The 23,411-nt window shown below is 42.9% G+C and overlaps 1 protein-coding gene across 7 annotated transcripts in view; it reads right to left on the bottom strand.

Annotated features, from left to right (window-relative positions):
- nckap5l (NCK-associated protein 5-like) overlaps positions 1–23,411 on the bottom strand; it is a 458,995-nt gene that overhangs the window by 321,189 nt on the left and 114,395 nt on the right. For all 7 annotated transcript variants that reach the window (XM_055638609.1, XM_055638606.1, XM_055638607.1 and 4 more), the window contains one exon: positions 21,757–21,890. In XM_055638609.1, coding sequence (XP_055494584.1) covers positions 21,757–21,878 — 122 coding nt within the window. In that variant the 5' untranslated portion in view covers positions 21,879–21,890. The remainder of the gene's footprint in view (positions 1–21,756; positions 21,891–23,411) is intronic.

A 23,411-nucleotide genomic window follows, 5' to 3' on the forward strand; every position in this document is an offset into this window, starting at 1 on the left:
AAAACTTGGTTTTCATAGTTTCTAACTATTAATTCAAAAAACATGCCTGGCATTTTGGTGAAATTGGGCTAGTAAATTTTCTTGACCGTCATATGATATTATTAATACTTTAATACACTCCTAATTTACATATTTAAAAGTTGTTCCACAGTAACATTTTAGTGAAACCATTAAGTCTAAAGGAAGAGAGATACAAAATGCTGGAGTAACTCAGTGGGTCAGGCAGCATCTCTGGAGACAATGGATATGTGATGTTTTGGGTCGGGATCCTTCTTCAGACTAATTATAGTAGGGGGAGCAGGGGAGAAAAAACTGAAGTGAAAAGAAGCAGAACAAATTACAGCCAGCAACAGATGACGTCAGATGAGGGGGTTTCCTGTTGGGCAGATAGTTGGACAAAACTAGATGTATGATCAGGTGTGAGCCCAAGAGAGAGATAGATAGTTGCCAATCTATGAAGCTGGTTCTTCTTCTTCTTCTTTTGTATGGCGTGCACAGCCTAAAGTTGTAGGACAACTTGTTCTATTTGATCTTATTTGATTGTGCATGCCGGGTTGATTGCATTTGTCAAAACAGGGCGGACCACATGAAGGTTGCAATCTTCCACCCCTGTGAAGTTGGTTGGTGGACTTTTAGTGGTGGGGTGGGAGAAAAACTGGTGCAAGGTCAGTCAGAGTTGAGAGGAAGGGAGTGGAGGGTGTAAAGTAAGGCGGGAGGTGGAGTGTTAGGAGAAGAAAGTGGAGGAGGGAAGAAAGGAAGGAAGGACAATCGGCAGAACCAGAGGAATGTGGAAACCGGAGCTCCAGTGAATAGATGGTAAGTGTGGGAACTGGGGGCCTGGTTGGTGGTTGGGGCCACTGGAGCCGTGCACCTGGTGAATTGGAAATGAGTGCAGGGACTGGGGTCCCAGTGTGTGAAAGGAAGCACGGGGAGTGGAATCCCAGTCAGTGATCAGTGAGCAGAGAAACTGAGGAGCCCGTGATTAGGAAGGAGCGAGGAAATCTCAGACATGTGAATGGAGGATGTGCACAGGAATTGGGAACCGTTGAAGTGTAAATATCACCTGACGAGCCAGGTGCTGACCTATTAGCATTTCCAAATTGTCAGATGGTGGATTATTGGATGTTTACTATAATTATAAACTGGAGAAGCTCACTTTGATTGGTCCACAGGGCAGCAAGCCCCAGCAGCGCAGCAAACTCAGCCGTGAGTATTCAACGTTAAACGCCGGGAGCGGGCAGGCGGGCGGTGTGTGCGTGGGGGGGGGGGGGGGGGGGAGGGGAATAGAGTTAAAAGACTGTGTGTGTGTGTGTGTGTGTGTGTGTGTGTGTGTGTGTGTGTGTGTGTGTGTGTGTGTGTGTGTGTGACTCTGTGTCTGTGTATAGAAACATAGACATAGAAACATAGAAATTAGGTGCAGGAGTAGGCCATTTGGCCCTTCGAGCCTGCACCGCCATTCAATATGATCATGGCTGATCATCCAACTGAGTATCCCGTACCTGCCTTCTATCCATACCCCCTGATCCCCTTAGCCACAAGGGCCACATCTAACTCCCTCTTAAATATAGCCAATGAACTGGCCTCAACTACCCTCTGTGGCAGAGAGTTCCAGAGATTCACCACTCTCTGTGTGAAAAAAGTTCTTCTCATCTCGGTTTTAAATGATTTCCCCCTTATCCTTAAGCTGTGACCCCCTTGTCCTGGACTTCCCCAACATCGGGAGCAATCTTCCTGCATCTAGCCTGTCCTACCTCTTAAGAATTTTGTAAGTTTCTATAAGATCCCCTCTCAATCTCCTAAATTCTAGAGAGTATAAACCAAGTGTTTGGGTATAAATGCAGGAATAGCAAGATGGATTCAACAGTGGCTGAATGGGAGAAGCCAGAGGGTAATGGTGGATGGCTGTTTATCGGGTTGGAGGCAGGTGACTAGTGGGGTGCCTCAGGGATCTGTGTTGGGTCCTTTGTTGTTTGTCATGTACATCAATGATCTGGATGAAGGTGTGGTAAATTGGATTAGTAAGTATGCAGATGATACTAAGATAGGGGGTGTTGTGGATAATGAAGAGGATTTCCAAAGTCTACAGAGTGATTTAGACCATTTGGAAAAATGGGCTGAAAGATGGCAGATGGAGTTTAATGCTGATAAATGTGAGGTGCTACACCTTGGCAGGACAAATCAAAATAGGACGTACATGGTAAATGGTAGGGAATTGAAGAATACAGTTGAACAGAGGGATTTGGGTATAACCGTGCATAGTTCCTTGAAGGTGGAATCTCATATAGATAGGGTGGTAAAGAAAGCTTTTGGTATGCTAGCCTTTATAAATCAGAGCATTGAGTATAGAAGCTGGGATGTAATGTTGAAATTGTACAAGGCATTGGTGAGACCAAATCTGGAGTATGGGGTACAATTTTGGTCGCCAAATTATAGGAAGGATGTCAACAAAATAGAGAGAGTACAGAGGAGATTTACTAGAATGTTGCCTGGGTTTCAACAACTAAGTTACAGAGATAGGTTGAATAAGTTAGGTCTTTATTCTCTGGAGCGCAGAAGGTTAAGGGGGGACCTGATAGAGGTCTTTAAAATGATGAGATGGATAGACAGAGTTGATGTGGACAAGCTTTTCCCTTTGAGAACAGGGAAGATTCAAACAAGAGGACATGACTTCAGAATTAAGGGACAGAAGTTTAGGGGTAATATGAGGGGGAACTTCTTTACGCAGAGAGTGGTGGCGGTGTGGAATGAGCTCCCAGTGGAAGTGGTGGAGGCAGGTTCATTGGTATCATTTAAAAATAAATTGGATAGGCATATGGATGAGAAGGGAATGGAGGGTTATGGTACGAGTGCAGGCAGGTGGGACTAAGGGGAAAAAAATTTGTTCGGCATGGACTTGTAGGGCCGAGATGGCCTGTTTCCGTGCTGTAATTGTTATATGGTTATATGGTTAAGTCTATCCAGTCTTTCTTATAAGACAGTCCTGACATCCCAGGAATCAGTCTGGTGAACCTTCTCTGTACTCCCTCTATGACAAGAATGTCTCACCAAGACCCTGTACAACTGCAGTAGAACCTCCCTGCTCCTATACTCAAATCCTTTTGCTATGAAAGCTAACATACCATTCGCTTTCTTCACTGCCTGCTGCACCTGCATGCCTACTTTCAATGACTGGTGTACCATGACACCCAGGTCTCGCTGCATCTCCCTTTTCCTAGTCGGCCACCATTGAGATAATAGTCTGCTTTCCTGTTTTTGCCACCAAAATGGATAATCTCACATTTATCCACATTATACTGCATCTGCCAAACATTTGCCCACTCACCCAGCCTATCCAAATCACCTTGCAGTCTCCTAGCATCCTCCTCACAGCTAACACTGCCCCCCAGCTTAGTGGCATCCGCAAACTTGGAGATATTGCCTTCAATTCCCTCATCCAGATCATTAATATATATTGTAAATAGCTGGGATCCCAGCACTGAACCATGCGGTACCCCACTAGACACAGCCCGCCATTGTGAAATGGACCAGTTTACTCCTACTCTTTGCTTCCTGTTTGTCAGCCAGTTCTCTATCCACATCAATACTGAACCCCCAATGCCGTGTGCTTTAAGTTTGTATACTAATCTCTTATGTGGGACCTTATCGAAAGCCTTCTGGAAGTCCAGATACACCACATCCACTGGTTCTCCCCTATCCACGCTAGTAGTTACATCCTCGAAAAATTCTATAAGATTCGTCAGACATGATTTACCTTTCGTAAATCCATGCTGACTTTGTCGAATGATTTCACCACTTTCCAAATGTGCTGCTATCCCATCTTTAATAACTGACTCTAGCAGTTTCCCCACTACCGATGTTAGACTAACTGGTCTGTAATTCCCCGTTTTCTCTCTCCCTCCCTTCTTAAAAAGTGGGGTTACGTTTGCTACCCGCCAATCTTCAGGAACTACTCCAGAATCTAAAGAGTTTTGAAAGATTATTACTAGTGCATCCACTATTTCTGGAGCTACTTCCTTAAGTACTCTGGGATATGTCTTTGTGTTTCTGTGTGTGTGTGTGTGTCTGTGGCTGTGTGTGTGTGTGTCTGTGTCTCTGTGGCTGTGTGTGTGTGTGTGTGTGTGTGTGTGTGTGTGTGTCTGTGTCTCTGTGGCTGTGTTTGTGTGTCTCTATCTGCGTGTGTGTCTCTGGCTGTGTGTGTGTGGGGGGGGAGCCGTGGAGAGACAGAGGGGCGATTTTCAGATGCAAACCGCACGTTTTCAGTTAAGAGTTGGACACGATTACTGTCAATACGAGCAGCTCACGGAGCAGAGTCAGAATGAGAAACACTGCTCAGCTCTCACACACACACACACTCGTGGAATGAACTGTAGATATAAACGTGGCTGGGGTAGAGGAGTGGGGGGGGGGGAGGGGAAGAGGGAGAGAGAGAGAGAGAGAATTTGAGAGAGAAGAGAGAGGAAGGGGGAGAGAAAGGGAGCGAGAGAAGGGAAATTGGAGAGGGGAGAGAGAGAGAGGAAGGGTGGAGAGAGGAGGAGAGAGAGGGGGAGAGAGAGATAGGGGGAGAGAGAGAGAGATAGAGGGAGAGAGAGAAAGGGAGAGAGAGAAAGGGAGAGAGAGAGAGAGTTCTCCCTTCTGCCTCACCACCGTTGGCTGCCCTTTGTGAGATGATTGGAGACCAAAACCAGATCTCCCTACCTCTCACTACCTCCCTCCCCCTCCCTCTCCCCCCTTCTTTAGAGGGTAATGAATATACAGAGTATTCTTATTTCCATCATGAACATACAATAGTGATATAGGACACCAGATCCTACTACGGCAAACTCATGAACTACTACGGTATGACTACGTGTTAAAAAGTATCAAATTTTTACATCCTGAGTATATTTACTCGTGGACATTTTTCAACACGTTTCCCATGTACCTGCCATTAGCGCTAAGAAATGGCATGTTGGCCTTTATAACAAGAGGAATCGAATATAGGAGCAAAGAGGTCCTTCTGCAGTTGTACAGAGTTCTAGTGAGACTGCACCTGGAGTATTGTGTGCAGTTTTGGTCCCCTAATTTGAGGAAGGACATTCTTGCTATTGAGGGAGTGCAGCATAGGTTTACAAGTTTAATTCCGGGATGGCGGGACTGTCATATGCTGAGAGAATGGAGCAGCTGGGCTTGTACACTCTGGAGTTTAGAACGATGAGAGGGGATCTCATTGAAACATATAAGATTGTTAAGGGCTTGGACACGCTAGAGGCAGGAAACATGTTCCCGATGTTGGGGGAGTCCAGAACCAGGGGCCACATTTTAAGAATAAGGAGTAAGCCATTTAGGATGGAGACGAGGAAACACTTTTTCTCAGAGAGTGGTGAGTCTGTAGAATGCTCTGCCTCAGAGGGTGGTGGAGGCGGGTTCTCTGGAAGCTTTCAAGAGAGAGCTAGATAGGGCTCTTAAAAATAGCAGTCAGGGGATATGGGGAGAAGGCAGGAACGGGGTACTGATTGGGGATGATCAGCCATGATCACATTGAATGTATGTGATATGAAAGTGAATTAGGTGTTAAATTAAACATTTTTATGCTTTATCTGATGGGATAAATTGTAGACTTGATTTTTTAAATCTCAAAATTTTGTGACATTGCTAGAAAATGTACCAGCATCTTGGAGGCCGAAGGTTAGGATATTCGCAAAGAAAGATAGTCTTCATTATCCCTCAGTACAGCAACCTCAAGAACGATGTTGCTGTACTGAGATATAGCCAAGTCTATCCCTCATTGCTAGCAGCTGATGGGAAGCGGCTGTAAAAGGACAGCACTGCTGGGGGGGGAGGGGGGAGTTCCTTTCAGAGCATGTGGGTAGTTTGTCCAGGGGTAAAGTTGCGGGGAGGGCAGGAGGGTTGAGATGGAGGGGATCGGCTGGGGATCATCCAGCTCAAGAGCGGGTCAGTGGGCGGTGGAGCTTACTCCATATGTCAGGGCGAGTGACCTCAATTCATCCCTTTTTCGCGCTGACACAGGAGTAAGCTCCTGTGTAATCCATCACCCGCTGACCCACTCCGCTCTATGATCTTTGCTGTTGAGCTGGTCCCCTCACTGTTCAGGCGGAGAGCACTGCCAGAGGTGAGTGGGCCGGCAGAAGGAGCTGAGATGGCAGTCGGTTCCGCTGTCCGGTGATGGAAGCCGCTCGTAGCCAGACGAGCTGCTTCCCTCCCCGGCCACAATGCGGTGGCTCCGCACCTGGAGCGCAGCGACAGCGGTGAGTGAGTGTTACTGGCATGAACCCGACCCTCTCCTTCTCAACGCTCCCACAACTTTATCCCTGGCTAGATTCCCCACACGCTGTGAAAGGAACTCTCCCCCAAATCGTCATGTTACTCACGACACACGGCTCATTTATAATTATTTATTTATATTTCTACAAAAAAAAATTCCCAAGAGGGCCCCACACCTCCTAAGGCCGGCCCTGTCAAGCACTGGCAGATACAGTTTCAAAGTATCTCTATTTACCCAAATAATGCAAGTAATATCTACCTTGTTTGTGCCCTACTGAATGTTGGTTTACCATATTTCACAAAGCCATCTTACTGAGAACATTTTACTGAGATAGTCAGTTTAGTGTTAAAATGTAGCCTGGTAGTGCAGCTATTGAAATGCAGCAACCCAGACTGATAGCCGAGTTCCCGTGTGTGGAGTATACACATTCTCCTTGTGATTGTGGGCGGCACGGTGGTGCAAAGTTAGCGTTGCTGCCTTACAGTATCAGAGACCCGGGTTCAACCCTAAGGGTGCTGTCTGTACGGAGTTTGTACGTTCTCCCCGTGACCTGTGTGGGCTTTCTCCAGGTGCTCCAATTTCCTCCCACACTCCTAAGTCGTACAGGTTTGTAGGTTAATTGTTATTGGTAAAATTGTAAGTTGTCCCGAGTGTGTAGGTTAGTGTTAATGTGTGGGGATTGCTGGTCGGCGCGAAGGGCCTGTTTACACCCTGTATTTCTAAACTCAACTAAAATCATGAGTCTCCGACTTCTCCAACATCCAATAGGCATGCCCAATGATTACTGTAAATCACCCCTAATATAAGTGGGTTGAAGGGGAAACAGATAACATCAAAAAAACAAAGGAGCTGATCATGGACTTTAGGTGGGCACATCATCCGAGGACGTACACTCCATTGAGGAAAAATGGGGATCCTGTGGCTAGGGTGAACTGTTTTAAATATCTGGGAGTCCACATCTCTGAGGATATACCATGGGCATCACACGCCTCAGCACTCGTGAGTAAGGCAAGGCAGCGCCTTTACCACCTCAGGCAATTGAGGAAATTCAGAGTGTCTCCGAGGATCCTCCAGTGCTTCTACGCAGCGGCGGTGGAAAGCATCTTGTCCGGGAACATTACCATCTGGTTTGGGAATTGCTCTGCCAAGGACAAGAAGGCTCTGCAGAGAGTAGTGCGTTCAGCCGAACGCACTATGGGAACTTCACTTGCCCCCCTGCAGGAACTATACATCAGGAGGTGCAACTCCAGAGCCAACAATATCATGAGAGACCCCTTCCACCCCTGCAACGGACTGTTCCAGCTGCTACGGTCAGGCAAACACCTCCGTTGGCATGTGGTGAGAACGGAGAGGTTGAGAAGGAGTTTCTTCCCAGAGGCCATTCGGACTGTAAACGCCTATCTCACCAGGGACTAACTCTACTGAACGTTTTTCCTTCCATTATTTATTATGTAAAATAATATGTGTGTTATGATTGTGTTTATAGTTTGTTTGGTTGTTTGTCTTTTGCACAAAAGTCCGCGAGCAGTGCCACTTTCATTTCACTGCACATCTCGTATGTGTATGTGACAAATAAACTTGACTTGACTTGACTTGATTGAGATCAGGTCTTTGAGAGATAATATAAACAAGATGATGGGATTACTCTATGAGCAGGCATAGATTGATGGGCTAAATGGCTACTTTCATGTGCACAGAAAGTATGAGGATATGAGAGTTTAAGAGCAAACTTGACCTGTGGGTCAATGGTCAATTGGATATGAATTGGCACAAAACAAACACACTTCCTGTACAAGCCTTAGACAGAAGGGTGATTAATGAACACTCTTTCAAGAACCCCAGGGAAAATTCTCCATAATGAGGTTTTCCTACACTCCAAGAATGAAATATTAGACTTATAGAAAATAGGGAAGTGGAACTCAGCCAAAATATTTTAGTTATAATGCAAGGTCATGCAAAAAAAATTGGTTTGTTAAAAAACACTTGTCTAGTGTATTGGATAGTTGTTGCAGCTGGGACTAACAACTTTTATCGCAAATCCAGGATTCCTCTTGGAAATGGTACAGTGGTTGAGGTCCAAGGTCTTGGATATCATTGAAAGAACATCAAATACCCGCTGCCTGATGTTGAGACCAGGGAACCAGAGATTCAAATTGTAGTCCAAAGTATAATCAGTGAGCTAATTAAGTACCTGGGCCGAGTGAACGCCTGAACAATAGATGGGAGGACTGTTTGTAATGAGGATCAAAACCAGGATGGAACTGGGTCAGATATTGTGGACAGCTAATTGTTTAGTTTATGACCTCGGTCACATGTACCGAGGTAGAGTGAAAAGCTTTTTGTTGTGTGCTATCCAGTCGGCGAAAACACGATACATGATTACATACAAGTGTTCACAATGTACAGATATAGAATAAGGGAATAACGTTTAGTGCAGTGAAGTCCCATTAAACATAGTGCAAGGGTTTCCGACGAAGTAAATGATAGGTCAGGACCGCCCTCTTGTTGGTGAATGGGTGGTTCAGTTGCCTGATAAAGTTGGGAAGAAACTGTCCCTGAATCTAGAGCAATGCATTTTCACACTTCTGCACCTCTTGGCTGATGGGAGAGGGGAAAAGAGGCAGTGACCATGGTGAGACTGGTCCTTGATTAATGAGTACACTGTTGGCCTTGCTGAGGCAGCATGGTGTAGATGGAGTCAATGGAAGGGAGGTTGGATTGCGTGATGACCTGGGCTACATCCACAACTTTCTGCAATTTATTGAGGTCTTGGATGGAGGTTCCCAAACCATGCTGTGATGCACCCTGATAAAATGCTTTCTACGGCACATCTGACAGCCTTTTGAGTAAGTAGAGGCATTGGTGCATTCTTGTCCATTGTTTCAACATGGCTGGTTCATGACAAGTTGTTGGTGATATTTACTCCTAAGAACTTGAATTTTTCAAACATCACTGGTTTGGCATCTCTAGTGGCAAAGTGGTCTTCTTCTGTCATATGTCTTTTAGACCTGCAGCTCAGTTGAGGCGAGCCAGGCCAATGTGTCATCGTCCAGGTCAACCAGACCTCGTTCACCATTTGGTGAAGTGGTTAGGGTAAGGGATGGAGATCTATTCCCCCATTTGGAGAAAATCTTCAGTCAGAGGCTTACGATAATTTATAATGGAATAGTGAAGGGAAGGTGTGGCCTTTGGTTATTGTAGGATTGTGGACAAGGGGGAAAAAATGGGCACAAGGAAAATGGTTGGACGAGATATGAAAACTTATATGGCATCGAGTTCAGTGCTATTATTAAAGGCTGGTTGTTCAAGTGGTGACCAATTAATGACTGAAATCCAAAGGTGCAAGACTAGCCTAGATGGGGCATCTTGATCAACATGGATAAGTTGGGCTGAAGGGCCTGTTTCGTTTGTATATGACTCTATTAACACTGTCAACGTCCATTATAATAAATAATATTTTTGAGTAATCTGATTCGTGACAACATGTCTAGTTTTCTTTAATATTGATAATGGTATAATCATGTTCCTCCCAGGTCCTAAGAAAATGGTCCACTGGATTGGTTTAGTTTAGAGATACAGCATGGAAACAGTCCCTTCGGCTCACAGACAATTCTATCCTACACATAAGGACAATTTACAGAAGCTAATTAACCTACAAATCTGCACGTCTTTGGAATATGGGTGGAAACCGGAGTACCCGAAGATAACTCATGCAGTCACAGGGAGAATGTGCAAGCTCAGTAAAGAGAGCACCCATAGTCCAGATCAAACCTGACTCCCTGACGCTGTAAGACAGCAACTCTACCATTGCGCCACTGTGTCGTATTGTTCTTGTATTAATTCACTTATTGATGCCACACTGAAGAATGGAAGAGAGCGACCATTTAAGGACAGGGAATAGAACATAGAACAGTACAGCACATGAACATACCCTTTAGCCTACAATGTCTGTGCAAAAATATGATGCCAAATTATCCCAACCGCTTAAGTAATTTGACTTTACCAGAAATGTCTTGATCCTAAAAATTTATAAATATAAAAGCTTACAATCCATTCCAATAGAAAACTTTTTTATTCATAGCTGCACGTTTTAAACTATCTATTCACTCGTACAAAATCTTATGCTCTTGGAGTTATTTCTTGTTGTTGCAACATTGGATCTGACAAAATCAAAAGTATTAGTCAATTTATCAGATGGATATCAGAAAGTGAAAACAGTAATGGGCCTGTCCCACTTACGTGACTTTATCGGCGACTGCCGGCACCTGTCATAGGTCGTTGTAGGTCGCTGAAAAGTTTTAACATGTTGAAAATCCAGCGGCAACCAGAACAAGGAACGACTCTTTGGGTGACTATTCACAATCATACAGGCTTCACCTCGCGACATGTCGCCGGGGTAGCGCTTTTAAGGTCGTAAGTAGTCTCCTCAGTTGTCCAATTAGTCATAGGGTGTTTCGGGTCGCCGCTGGATTTTCAACATGTTGAACATTTTCAGCGTCCTGCAACGACCCATGACGGGTGACGGCAGTCGCCGAAAAAGTCGCGTAAGTGGGACAGGCCCATGACAGCACCGAAGTCTATTTTCTCCAATGGTCATTCATGAATTAAATTGAACAGCCGTAAATTGCAGAAAGAAAAAGTCAAAAGAAAGTAAAATAAACCCAAAACATATTAAGCTGAATAATTTTATTTCATAATGAAATGTTTTTAGTGTTAACACTTAACGGTTTTGATAGTTTGCATGTTGATCGACATTTATGTTACAATGTCTATCTAGACAGACTATTCATGTGTGTTAGGTCATTCAAAAATAAAATCTTCTATCATTATTCCTTTTCCAGTTTCAACTTTTATTTTTTGCAAAAATGCTATTCATATGACTAAAATATTTACTTCAATCATCTATTTCTATGATATTTTCAATGATCTTTCCATATAACATTGAGGCTGGAGGTGAGGGGAAGAACATGTCCTCTGCTTTAATAATGAGCAGAGAGAGAAACTTTGTAAGAGATCATATTTAATCTAAACCTTAGGTAATAAATAAGCAGCAAACTCCAACCTATTTCAATGATTGAAAATACTTTCAATTTTCGCCAACTTTACCAGACACAACTTCCCCTGTCCTCCTCTTTCTACATTCCAAAGGAACCATTCCCTTTGTGTTTCCCTGGTCCACTCCTGCGTCTCCATCAATAACTCCATCAACTTCTCATAAAACAATTCCCGCAAAACATAAAACAACAGGAGATGCACAATCCATCCTTACACCTCGTCACTTCCAAATGTCCAAGGAGCCAAATGTTCTTTCCAGATGAGGCAACAATTTAATCGTACAAAATAGCATCTTGCATTTGTTCACACTTCGTGAATCACATGTTTTCAGTCCACAAGGCCAACTCTGACTTCCTTTTGCCTGCCACATTCATTCTCCACCCTACCTCTACTCCAATTTAGCTGTCTGTGGCCTCCTGCACTGCCAACAAGACCCAATATAAGTTTTAGGAACATTTATCTCATATGGATAGAAAATAGTAGATGGGTATACTGTAAATAGGTCACTAACATTCTCAATGGCTGTAAACACCAGGCACATGCCATCAGGGTACGCAAGGTAGGCACTGCCTACCCTGACTAAAATAATAAAATGGTAATTGTTAAATATAAATAGTAAAGGCATGGGAGAATAATGCCAACCTAAGTAATCGATTTCTTAGGTAGGCATAATTCTCCATGCCTTTCATGCGCAGTACATGTAACACGCAAAGGTCTGTGCAGCTGACGTGCCGTCGACACTGCTGCAAGCATTCACGATAAGGGGAGCTCAAGGCAGCTGAAATTCTGCCTTTGCATTAGTGCGCATGCGCAGCAGCCTACCGCGCATGCGCAGCGCAAGTTTCTTGGCTGGTTTTTCAAACATGGATTGCCATTATCTTAAGAGTATCTTAAGAAACAAAGAGAGAAGAACGTAGTTTGTGTAAAAATGATGTGGTAAGTAAATTTCTTGGCGCTATATGTTTTTAAATACCGTACTTCCCGGCAATTAAGACGTTATTTTTTTACCCAAAAATAAGGCACGAAAATTTACATATGTCTTGGAAGCCGAAGTTGGAAGGTTGTTAGCCAAGAAAGATAGACTTGGCTATTTTTCAGTACAGCAACATCAAGAACGATGTTGTTGTACTGAGGGATAGCCAAGTCTATCCCTCATTGCTGGCAGCTGATGGGAAGTGGCTGTAAAAGCACAGCGCCGCTGGGGAGGGGAGAGTTCCTTTCAGAGCGTGTGGGGAGTCTGGCCTGGGGTAAAGTTGCGGGCAGGGCAGGAGCGTTGAGAAAGAGGGGGCCGGGGATCATGCCAGCAATTCAGTTGCTGCGACGCTCTGGGTGCAGAGCCACCGCATTGTGACCGGGGGGAGAAGTAGCTCGGGTGGCTGTGAGCGGCCGCATGGACCGGACAGCGGTACCGGCCACCACCTCGGCTCCTTCTGCCGGCCCCCGCTCACCTCTGGTAGTGTTCTCCATCTGAAACCTCTCTCCGGCCTCACTCATGTCAGCCACTTCCAGCAAATCCTTAAATTCCGACAGCGCGATCATGGGACCGATTGAGGTGTCGGAATTTAAGGATTTGCGGGAAGCGGCTGACAAGAGCGAAGCCGGTGAGCAGCCAGTGAGAGCAGGTGAGAGATGTTCCGACGGAGAGCACTGCCAGAGGAGAGTGGGCCAGCAGAAGGCTCTGATGTGGCATCCAGTTCTGCTGTCCGGATCCGAGGCTGCTTGCAGCCACCCGAGCCGCTTCCCACCCCGGCCACAATCCGGTGGATCCGCGCCCGGAGCGCCGTGGCAGTGGTGAGTGAGTGAGATACTGGCATGATCCCTGACCCCCTCCCTCTCAATGTTCCTGCCCTCCCCGCAACTTTACCCCTGGCCAGTCTCCCCACACGCTGTGAAAGGAAATCTCCCCCCAATTGGTCCCTTGAACTAGTATTGTCATTCAATAAAATCATAACTGATTCAACTGGTCCCGGTGGGCTCCCGTTTTTCCCACCATCACCCTCAACCCCCCACCCATTCAGTTATTCAGAATGAAGGAGATTTGGAAGCCTTGGGCAAATTGCTTTCTTTATTTTTATTTTTTTTAGCATGAGATATTCTATGTCCCACCAGCCTTCTTTCAAAATTTAGCAACTCAAAATGGGGGTGCGTTTTCATTGCCGACAAATATCCTACTTTATTAAGAGGTTTGGCTTTGGAAGTCCTTATAGAAGTTGACTGACAGCTTACAGAGAGAACAATCAGTGCATGCGCGGTTTAAGATTTTTTTAAAAGCCAACTGACTGCCTACCCTGAGTAATTAATTACTCACAGCATGTGCCTGGTAAACACCCATCATTAGCAAGCAGAGTAAGTATGAGTAGACTAGGTATGAGAGGCAAAATACATTTGATAATTAAGATTGCTGGCACCACTGTAACTGGGAAATATGAAAAGGGGATATTGATATGATGAAGGAAGTTCTGCCTGGCAACCTCATCAAAACAGTTGTGGATACATTTGATGGGCAGTCAGATATCTGTCACACATTTTCACTTTCATGCTATATTTTAATTCTTATAGAGATCCTTTTGTCCACTCTCTCCTGACAAAAAGCCTCAGTAAGTTTTAGTAAAGGTTTCTTGCATCCACTATTGTAGACTCTTCAATGATCGGCTCCATTCTGATGAAAAGTCCCATAAAAATATTAAAAATCTTCTCCCGAGATTTTGACTAATCTGGAGTGAATTTATAGGATTTTCTACTCTAGTTCGTAGTCATAGAATCCTACAGCGTGGAACCAGGCCCTTTGGCCTAACTAGCCTACACCGGCCAACATGTCCCATCTAGACTAGTCCCACCTGCCTGCATTTGCCCATATCCCTCTAAACCTGTCCTAGCGATGCATCTACCTAAATGATATACGAGTTAATCACATGGTTTTGCCTAAAATTGTTAAGGATTCTTTAAATTAATTTTAACACACACACACACACACACACACACACACACAAATGCAAGTTGAGTCCATGGTTATAATGTAAATGCCAATTAAGAAACAGAGAAGGCAGACCATTGACAGCAAATAGTAATGTGTTCCACATGGTCAGTGCTGCAGAGACAGTAGAGCTGGCCTTGGGCAAACATTGATTTTTTTTCTCTACAAAAAAAATAAAGAGGTCAAGGCTGCGCTTGGGTACGGTAGTAAGGAAGTGAAGTCGAAGGATACTACATGCCAGCCTGATTATGCAAACTGAGGTCCACTGCTTTCCTGCAGAGATAGATACATTGTGACATCAGTTCTCAAGTTCTTTGTTCATGGTGTTTGACAAATCATATTTTAATCTCTGTCTGATGTGTTCAGATGACAAGAATCTTCCAGAGCCTACCAATATGTCACTTTTTATTTTATAAAATGATTAATAACCTTATTTAACATTAAGACCACTCAGAATTGTCAAAAACCTCGTATTAAAGTATTTGCATTTTGTGGAAAATAGCACAATCAAATAAAGATATTTGGTGCTTGACAATCATAATTGGACGAATATTTCTGAATTATCAGGTTCCTACAGTTACTTTTCAGATTAATTAATTAATTTGGAGAAAAAATATTTCAGATGTTTTAGAATGACTTAGAATCCTCTTAAAAAATGTTTTGCAGAACAGTAATTGTTTCTATAGTGCGGAAAAATTCTATGAATGCAAACAATTCTTGCTATTAGACACATGAGTGCTGATGTTAACTATAATGAATGTAACTATGACAGGAATTCCTGCAGCCCACATACCCAAGCTTGGGCAAAAAAATATTGTATAGGCATTTCTGTTCAGGATCATAGCCCCTTTTTCGTGAAAGATGAATCCAGTCAAAATCCAGCACCTTCCTCAGATATTTGACCAGATTGCTATATATCATGGCAATGTATAAATGGGGAATTGTGACAATGCATATCCATATTTCAATGTTGCTCTTTAATAAGGTTGTTTTTCATCATGACAATGACACAAAGTGAGTGAGTGTGTGACTGCGTGTGTGAGTGCATGAGTGCATGTGTGTGTGAGTGCGTGTGTGTGTGTGTGAATGCGTGTGTGTGTGAATGCATGTGTGTTTGGAGGGGGAGGGTGGAGGTAAGCAGAGGCACATTAGACACCAATAACTGAGCTGGAGTTGAGCAAGTTGTATAGACAATTCCTGGTAGGCCTGTAAAGATCGAAGAATCTGTCAAATGGATGGGATACAGATTATGTCTTTATGCCATTTTCTGGGTACAAATGGATGGCATGCACACAATGCAAGCTGTCCAGTTGTACAAAGGATCAGTTGTCCTTACAGGAATCAACGGGAAGCATTCAGCATTTTTGAAGAGTGCACTGATGTATATTCAGTTTACTTTGTTATATATTTACCATGGACAAAATATTTACTATGATATTTAAAATGCCAATTCCCCATGAATGAGAAAAGTGAAAATAATTTGATATTAAAATAACAATCCTTTGATGTAATACCTTGTTGATTAATGAACCAAAAACATTTTTGTGCACTCTGAATGGAAATTTAAGAAATTGTGTTGGACAGATCATATATATATCTATCATATCTTTGAAATTCATTGACTAAATCAAATTAATTTGTACTAATTTTAAATGCATAGTTCCTGAAATGTAAAAGTCATGTAATGAGAAGAACGAGAGAGGCAGACTTTGAGGCATTGACCAAACAATATTCTATCAATTTTGATTTCAAATAAAGGTAATAAATCAAACTTAAATTCAACCCGGATCAATGTTGGACATCAAGGATACCTGATATTTGCTGGTGTTGCTCCAAGTATTGAGTATAGAAGTTGGGAGGTCATGTTGCAGTTGTATAAGATGTTGGTTAAGCCACTTTTATGGTATTCTGTTCAGTTCTGCTCACCATGTTAAAGGAAAGATTTGGAAAGGGTACAGAGAAGATTTACGAGGATGTTGCCAGGACTAGCGTGTCTGGGCTATAGGGAAAGGTTGAGTTGGCTGGGACTCTATTCCTTGGAGCGCCGGAGGATGAGGGGTGATCTTATAGAGATGTATAAAATCATGAGAGGAATAGAGCAGATTGATGCACAGTCTCTTGCCCGGAGTAGGTGAATCCAGGACCTGAGGATAAAGATTTAAGGTGAAGGGGAAAAGATTCAATAGGAATCCGAGAGGTAACTTATTCACACAGAGGGTAGTAGGTGTATGGAACAAGATGCCAGAGAACGTAGTTGGGACTGGGACTATTCCAAAGTTTAAGAAACAGTTAGACAAATACATGGAGAGGACAAAATGTGTAAGAAAGAACTGAAGATGCTGGTTTAAATCGAAGGTAGAAACAAAATGCTGGAGTAACTCAGCAGGTGAGGCAGCATGTCTGCAGAGAATGAATGGGCGACATTTCGGGTCAAGACCCTTTTACAGACTGATGTCAGGGGAGGGGGCAGGACAAAGATAGAATGGAGGCGGAGACAGTAAGATGAGTGGGTGAACTGGGAAGGGGAAGGGGATGGTGAGAGAAAGCAAGGGCTATCTGAAGTTAGAGAAGTCAATGTTCATTCCACTAGAGTGTAAACTAGATGCTGTTCTTCCAATTTGTGCTGAGCCTCACTCTGACAATGGAGGAGGCCCAGGACAGAAAGGTCAGACTGGGAATGGGAGGGAGAGTTAAAGGGAGACCAGGGAGGTTAAGACGGGCTGAGCAGAGGTGTTCAGCGAAACAATCATCGTGCCTGCTTTTGGTTTTGCCAATATAGCGAAGTTGACACCTAAACAGCGGATTAAGAAGATTAGGTTGGAGGAAGTGCAAGTGAACCTCTGCCTCACCTGGAAAGACTTTGGGTCCTTGGATGGAGTCGAGAGGGGAGATAAAGGGACAGGTGTTGCATCTCCTGCCGTTGTAGAGGAAAGTAGCAGGAGAGGGGCTGTTTGGGTGGGAAGGTTCAAGTTGACCAAGGGAACGGTCTCTGCGGAAGGTAGAAAGAGGTGGAGATGGGAAGATGTGGCCAGTAGTGGGATCCCGTTGGAGGTGGCGAAAATGTTGGAGGATTATATGTTGTTTACGATGACTAATGAAGTGGAAGGTGAGGACAAGGGGGACCCTGTCCTTGTGACGAATGGGGGGGGAAGGGGGAGTAAGAGCTGAGCTGCAGGATATCGAGGAGACCCTAGTGAGAGCCTCATCTATAATGGAAGAGGGGAACCCCCCCCATTCTTTGTTCACTGAGATTGATCCCTGGGATGGCGGGATTGACATATGAGGAAAGATTGAAAAGATTCGGCTTGTATTCACTGGAGTTTAGAAGGATGAAGGGTTATCTTATAGAAACATATACAATTATAAAAGGACTGAACATGCTAGATGCATTAAAAATGTTCCCAATGTTGGGCGAGTCCAGAACCAGGGGCCACAGTCTTAGATAAAGGGGAGGCCATTTAAGACTGAGGTGAGAAAAAACTTTTTCATCCAGAGAGTTGTGAATTTGTGGAATTCCCTGCCATTGTGGAGGCCAAATCACTGGATGGATTTAAGAGAGAGTTAGATAGAGCTCAAGGGGCTAGTGGAATCAAGAGATATGGGGAGAAGGCAGACACGGGTTATTGATTGGGGACGATCAGCCATGATCACAATGATTGGCGGTGCTGGCTCAAAGGGCCAAATGGCCTCCTCCTGCACCTATTTTGTATGAATGTCCTCATTCTTTAGGAAACGGGGGTTCCCCTCTTCCATTATAGATGAGGCTCTCACTAGGGTCTCCTCGATATCCCACAATCACTCTTACTCCCCCTCCCCCATTAGAAAATTGTGGCATGTCCTTTGTTCAGTAAGTATGGCAATGTTGAGAATTTCACACTTTTTGGTTAACCGGGAAATTAAAATCAGAAATGCTATGACTACATCAAATAGTTTTTAAGGCCTAGCCCACAGATAAACGTGAAAACATGTTACCAATATATGAATACCTGATGAATCCTGTTTTAGTTCAAAAGTGCATACAATTTTTAAAAATGATCTTAATTCTTTATAATGGATTTTGAAATCAATAATTAGGGGTACTGATAAAAATATTTCGTATTTTTGTAAGCTATCTGTTAAAAGTCAGAAAAAAGTTTTTAAAAGCGTCAAAGGAAAACAAAAGTGCTGCCTTGGCAATCTAAACCACAGTTAGGATCTACATACATGAGTGCTGGTGTGCTAACCCAGCACAAACGCTAGAGAGACCAATTTGATTATACTGCTACATTCAATATATAGGTTGTAAACTTCAACAATTCTATTTTCCCTTTGGCAAATATTAATTCCTCATTTTTCTCTGCACCACATACGGAACTTCTCACTGTCAGCAAGAAATGTGGGGAAAAAAGGCAGCACACATTACTCAGTGACTTGTCAACAAGCTAAAAGTCAACTCAAGCTGGTAGAAGCATTACCTTAACTCCCCACAGGTATGCACTAAATCTTGATACATTTCTGCATGCTGCACACTGAATAATGCAATGAATGAAATCATGTAACCTAAAACAAAAGCAATGTGCACTGAAAATTGACAGCATAATTCAATGAGGATCACATGCATCCCATTGGTCAGCCTCCTACAGTCCCATGATGGATATGAATTCTAAAAAAGCCAGAGGCTGTTTTCCAGCAGAAGACAGAACAGTTTAATGGAGTACTACCATTCGATTGGGATAAGGCAATAGATGGTTGATTACATATGAAATAAGATTGTCCCTTCATTTTGCTGATCAGATTTACTGAAGTCCTGGTCGAGGTAAAGGATCATAAACTCACGCCAACTTCCCAGTTTATTTGCCAAATGTGACAAGACTTAAAATTCCTTCAAATTGAACACTCCAGACACAAAGGCACCTTACATTCTAGTTATATTACCATGAATGAGAAATTCCACGTAAATAAATGAATCAAGTATTACATTCAAACAAATTTCCGGTGCAAATATGAACCCAAAATGAATTAGCATCCAGATAAAAACTATAGAACAGTACAGCACAAGAACAGGCCCTTTGGCGCACAATTTCTGTGCCAAACATGATGCCAAGACCAACTATGAATGCCTGCACTTAATTCATATTCCTCTATTCCTTTTATTCCCTCCATTCCATGCCTACCCGAAAGTCTCTTAAATGCCACCATCATATCTGACTCAACTACCACCCCTGTGCATTCCAAGAACTCGCCATCCTCTGTGTAAAATAACTTGTTCCCTCTTATCTTAAAGCTATGCCCTTTAAGTATTTCATTTCTCCATCCAGGGGAAAAGGTTGTGACCGTCTACCCTGTCTCTGCTCACTGTATTCCCTTAATAGAATCTAAACCAGGGAAAATAATTGCAATTTTACAAATATATCAATTATAAAGTCAACATGAAATTAATTCAGCAACACCAAGGTGAATTAATGCTCATCTGCATGACCTCTGCTATCACTAGAGACAGGTATATACCATAACTTTAGATAGTTACACAAAGGCACACAAAATATGTTTGGACGCACAGAGTAAATATAGTGGTGTCATATTTATGAAAATGCAGAAAGCAAGCATGCAAGTGAAACAAGTATTGAAAAAGGTAAATTGAATTGGAGAGGAGAAGGAGAGGATGGGAGAAGGAAGGAGTACAAAGTTGGTATAATTGTGTTGGGAATTGGTGAGACCACATTTGGTGAAATTTGTACAAATGTGGTCTCCTTATTTAATTAAAAGTATACTCATGAAGTATTACCTTTGCTTCTCTCCCCAGTAATGCTGTCTGGTCTACTATTTTTACTATTTTGTTTTTATTTTAGATTTCCAGCATCTGCTATTTTTTCCGGTTATTTTGCCAAGTAGAAGGGGTTGCCTTATGTGGAAAGATAGAGTAGTTTGTTTCTTAACCCATTAAGACAATGAGAGATGGTCTCACTGAAATATAGGTTCTGAGGGAATGTACCAGGATAGCAGCTGAGAGAATGTTTCCTTTCATGGGGGAATCTAAAATTAGGAGGGAGATGATCTCAAGCTAGAGTTACCTACCTAGGACTGAAATTAGTAGAAATTTCTGAATATTATTAATATTTGGAATTTTCTAGATCAGAGATCTATAGCTGTTCAGTGCTTAAACACAATAACAGCTACTGTAAATCATCTTTGGCAGGGCGAGCAATACTGTGTCATCACGCCAACCTTTTTTCCAATTTATTTTTACAGCTCACTTCCAACAAGCTTCCTGGTAGAGTGAAGCTACAAGATATAGTGGAACTCTGGAATTAAAGTTACCCCAGCTCTGTCATCAGACTGCAGTCAACAGACTTTGCGCTCAGAGGTGCATAGATGCCAAGCTCCAAGTTATCATCAACTTGTGTGCTCGTTGTGCAAGAATGAATCTTACACTGAACATCCACAACCAAAGTCATGGACGACAAACCAAGCACAGCAAACTAGAGACCAGCCTTTCAAAGCCGTTTTGAAAAACGTAATGTCCTCTCTGATTTGCGGCAATTCCAAGACTGTGACTAATCAAATTGCACATCGAGTATGACATTCGGAACCATGAGTGTCTTCATCAAAAGCATGAAGAAGTCCAGTAAAAGTTGCAAAAGGAATGCAGCTCCTCCCGCAGTGTCCATCCACCTGCCACATCAAGCACTACCAGCCCCATCTATGCTGCATTCTGCGGGTTCTACATTGGCCTCAAAAATCACTTTGGAACCCACAATGCTGAGGTGGAAGCGGAGTCCTTAGTTTCTGATATTCAGGGCTGACATGGAAATCAAAGGAGGAGGATGGGGATGAGGCCAACATTCCTATCAGCTATGATCTTATTGAATTGCGTTACAGATTTGAGGCATGCTGCGGTCTATTCCAGCTCCCATTTCTTATGCAAGATAATTTCCTATTCAATGAGATGGACAAACAAGTCACGGTTCATTGAGTCCTGATGCAGGATCTCGACCTAAAATGTCGGCAAGTCCTTTCCCCTCACAGATGTCCCTCAACCTGCTAAGTTCCTCCAGCAGGTAGACACAAAATGCTGAGGAAACTCAGCGGGTGAGGCAGCACCTATGGAGAGAAGGAATGGGTGATGTTTTGGGTCAAGACCCTTCTTCAGACTTTATCCAGCATCTGCAGTTCTTTCTCACACAAGTTCCTCCAGCAGTTTGATTTTTGCTACAGGTCCCGGCATCTTGTGTCCACAAACAAGTCAACACCAGAAATAACTCTGCCTTTCAGGAGACTAACAAAAATCATCAAAAATAAAATGGTTCAATCAATATAGTGGGAGATGTTGGGTTTAAAAGGGAATTAGTTCTGATTTGATCTTCATTTCTTCACAGGCATTAAGTATTTCAACAACAAAAAAAGAGAATTGAAAATGTATTTCATATAGTGCAGTAGGTGCATTAATCACCACGAGATACTGACAAATGTTTTTGATCATTCTTACCTGGCAAACTGCTTCTGCAGAGTCTGCATCTGAGATGTACTGATTTGAGATTCCAGTGTAACTTCACAAAGTCGCTTTTCAGTCTGAAGCCTTAAACATCTCTCTTCTTCCAATTCATGCATCAGCTTCTCACACTGGAAAACAAAATGGGTTTTACATAAGAGTGTGTCAAAAAATATTTTGTGCATGAAAGATAAGAATTTTAACAATAGAAGGATCATCATCTATGAATATTATCATTATATTTTTTGTGAACCTATGATTACAAATCATAAAGTTGCTCTTATTAATAAATCTTTAATTTAGTCATGTGTTAAGCAGACTCATAAAAGTTACCAACGGGAAAGTTACATAATAACTGAGATCATGTTCTTCAGTGACTTTATAAATAGCAAACATTATATACATGAAGAAGAAAGCAAGCTTTGCACAAGTAACAACACGCAACAAAAAGCTTTTCACTATGCCTCGGTATACATGACAATAAACAAAACTAAACTAAACTAAAAAGCATCCTCTCGATGTGTATCACAGCTTGGATTGGCAACTGCTCCTCTCAGCACCACAAGAAACTGCAGAAAGTTGAGGATGCAGCCCACACCATCACAGACCAGCTTCCCCCCCACCATCAACTCCACCTACACTTCACGCTGCCTTGGAAAAGCAGCGAACATAATCATGGACCATTTTTAGCCCCAGTCATTCACTCTTGTGCTCTCTCCAGGAGTGTAGAGGCAACAAAAGCTTGACAGCACATACCACCCGTTTCAGAAATGGTTCATTTCCTGCCATTATAAGATGACTAAACTGTCCTCTCATAATCTAGGGTGCAGTGCTCATCTTCCATTCTAATCATTGCAGATGTTGAACTTTTTCTCCATAACCAATGCTGCAATGGTGTAACACTATAGTCCACACTCTCGCATTTTCCTCTTTGCACTGTGTATGTGTATGACTCGACTGTGCTCATGTATAGTAGGAATTGACCTTATCACAGCATTCAGTTAAATGCTATCTAAAAAGATGAATCTCAGAGGTGAGATGAGCACGACTGCCCCTAATATCAAGGCAGCATTTGACCAAGTATGGCATCAGGGAGCTCTATGAAACGGAAGTCATACCCACATAAAGTAAAGTGATTGCATTTTGAAGGTGAATTATCTCAGGCCCACATCACTGAAGGATGTCCTCCAGGCAATATCCATAGTTAAAAAATCTTCAGCTTCTTCACCAATGACATTCCTTCCATTGTTCACTGGAGATTTTAAAATGTTCAATTCCATTTGGATCTCTTCAAAAGATGAAGCTCTCTCCATCTGTTCCTGCTAAACCTTAGCAATATTCAGGCAAGGACCTGATAAATAGTATATAACGTGCAAAAAACACAGGTGCCAAGCAACATCCAACTCTGAGAACAAAGGATCTTCAATTGTCTGCTGGCATTCAAATGGTTTTATAAGCAGCAAAAAAATGACAATGAACATTCTTGTGTTCACTGATGATCATATCACTGTACTGACCACATAAATATTGTGTCTACAATGCAGATCAAAGGCTAAGCATGCTGCAGTAACGTGGACACAGGATGCATTTTAGCATCTCCGCCATTACTAGACATGTCAGGAACATTATTCACTTTTCTGAAAGTGTACAGC

Source organism: Leucoraja erinacea, chromosome 7 (assembly GCF_028641065.1).
Source record: "Leucoraja erinacea ecotype New England chromosome 7, Leri_hhj_1, whole genome shotgun sequence".
Taxonomy (NCBI): Eukaryota; Metazoa; Chordata; class Chondrichthyes; order Rajiformes; family Rajidae; genus Leucoraja; species Leucoraja erinaceus.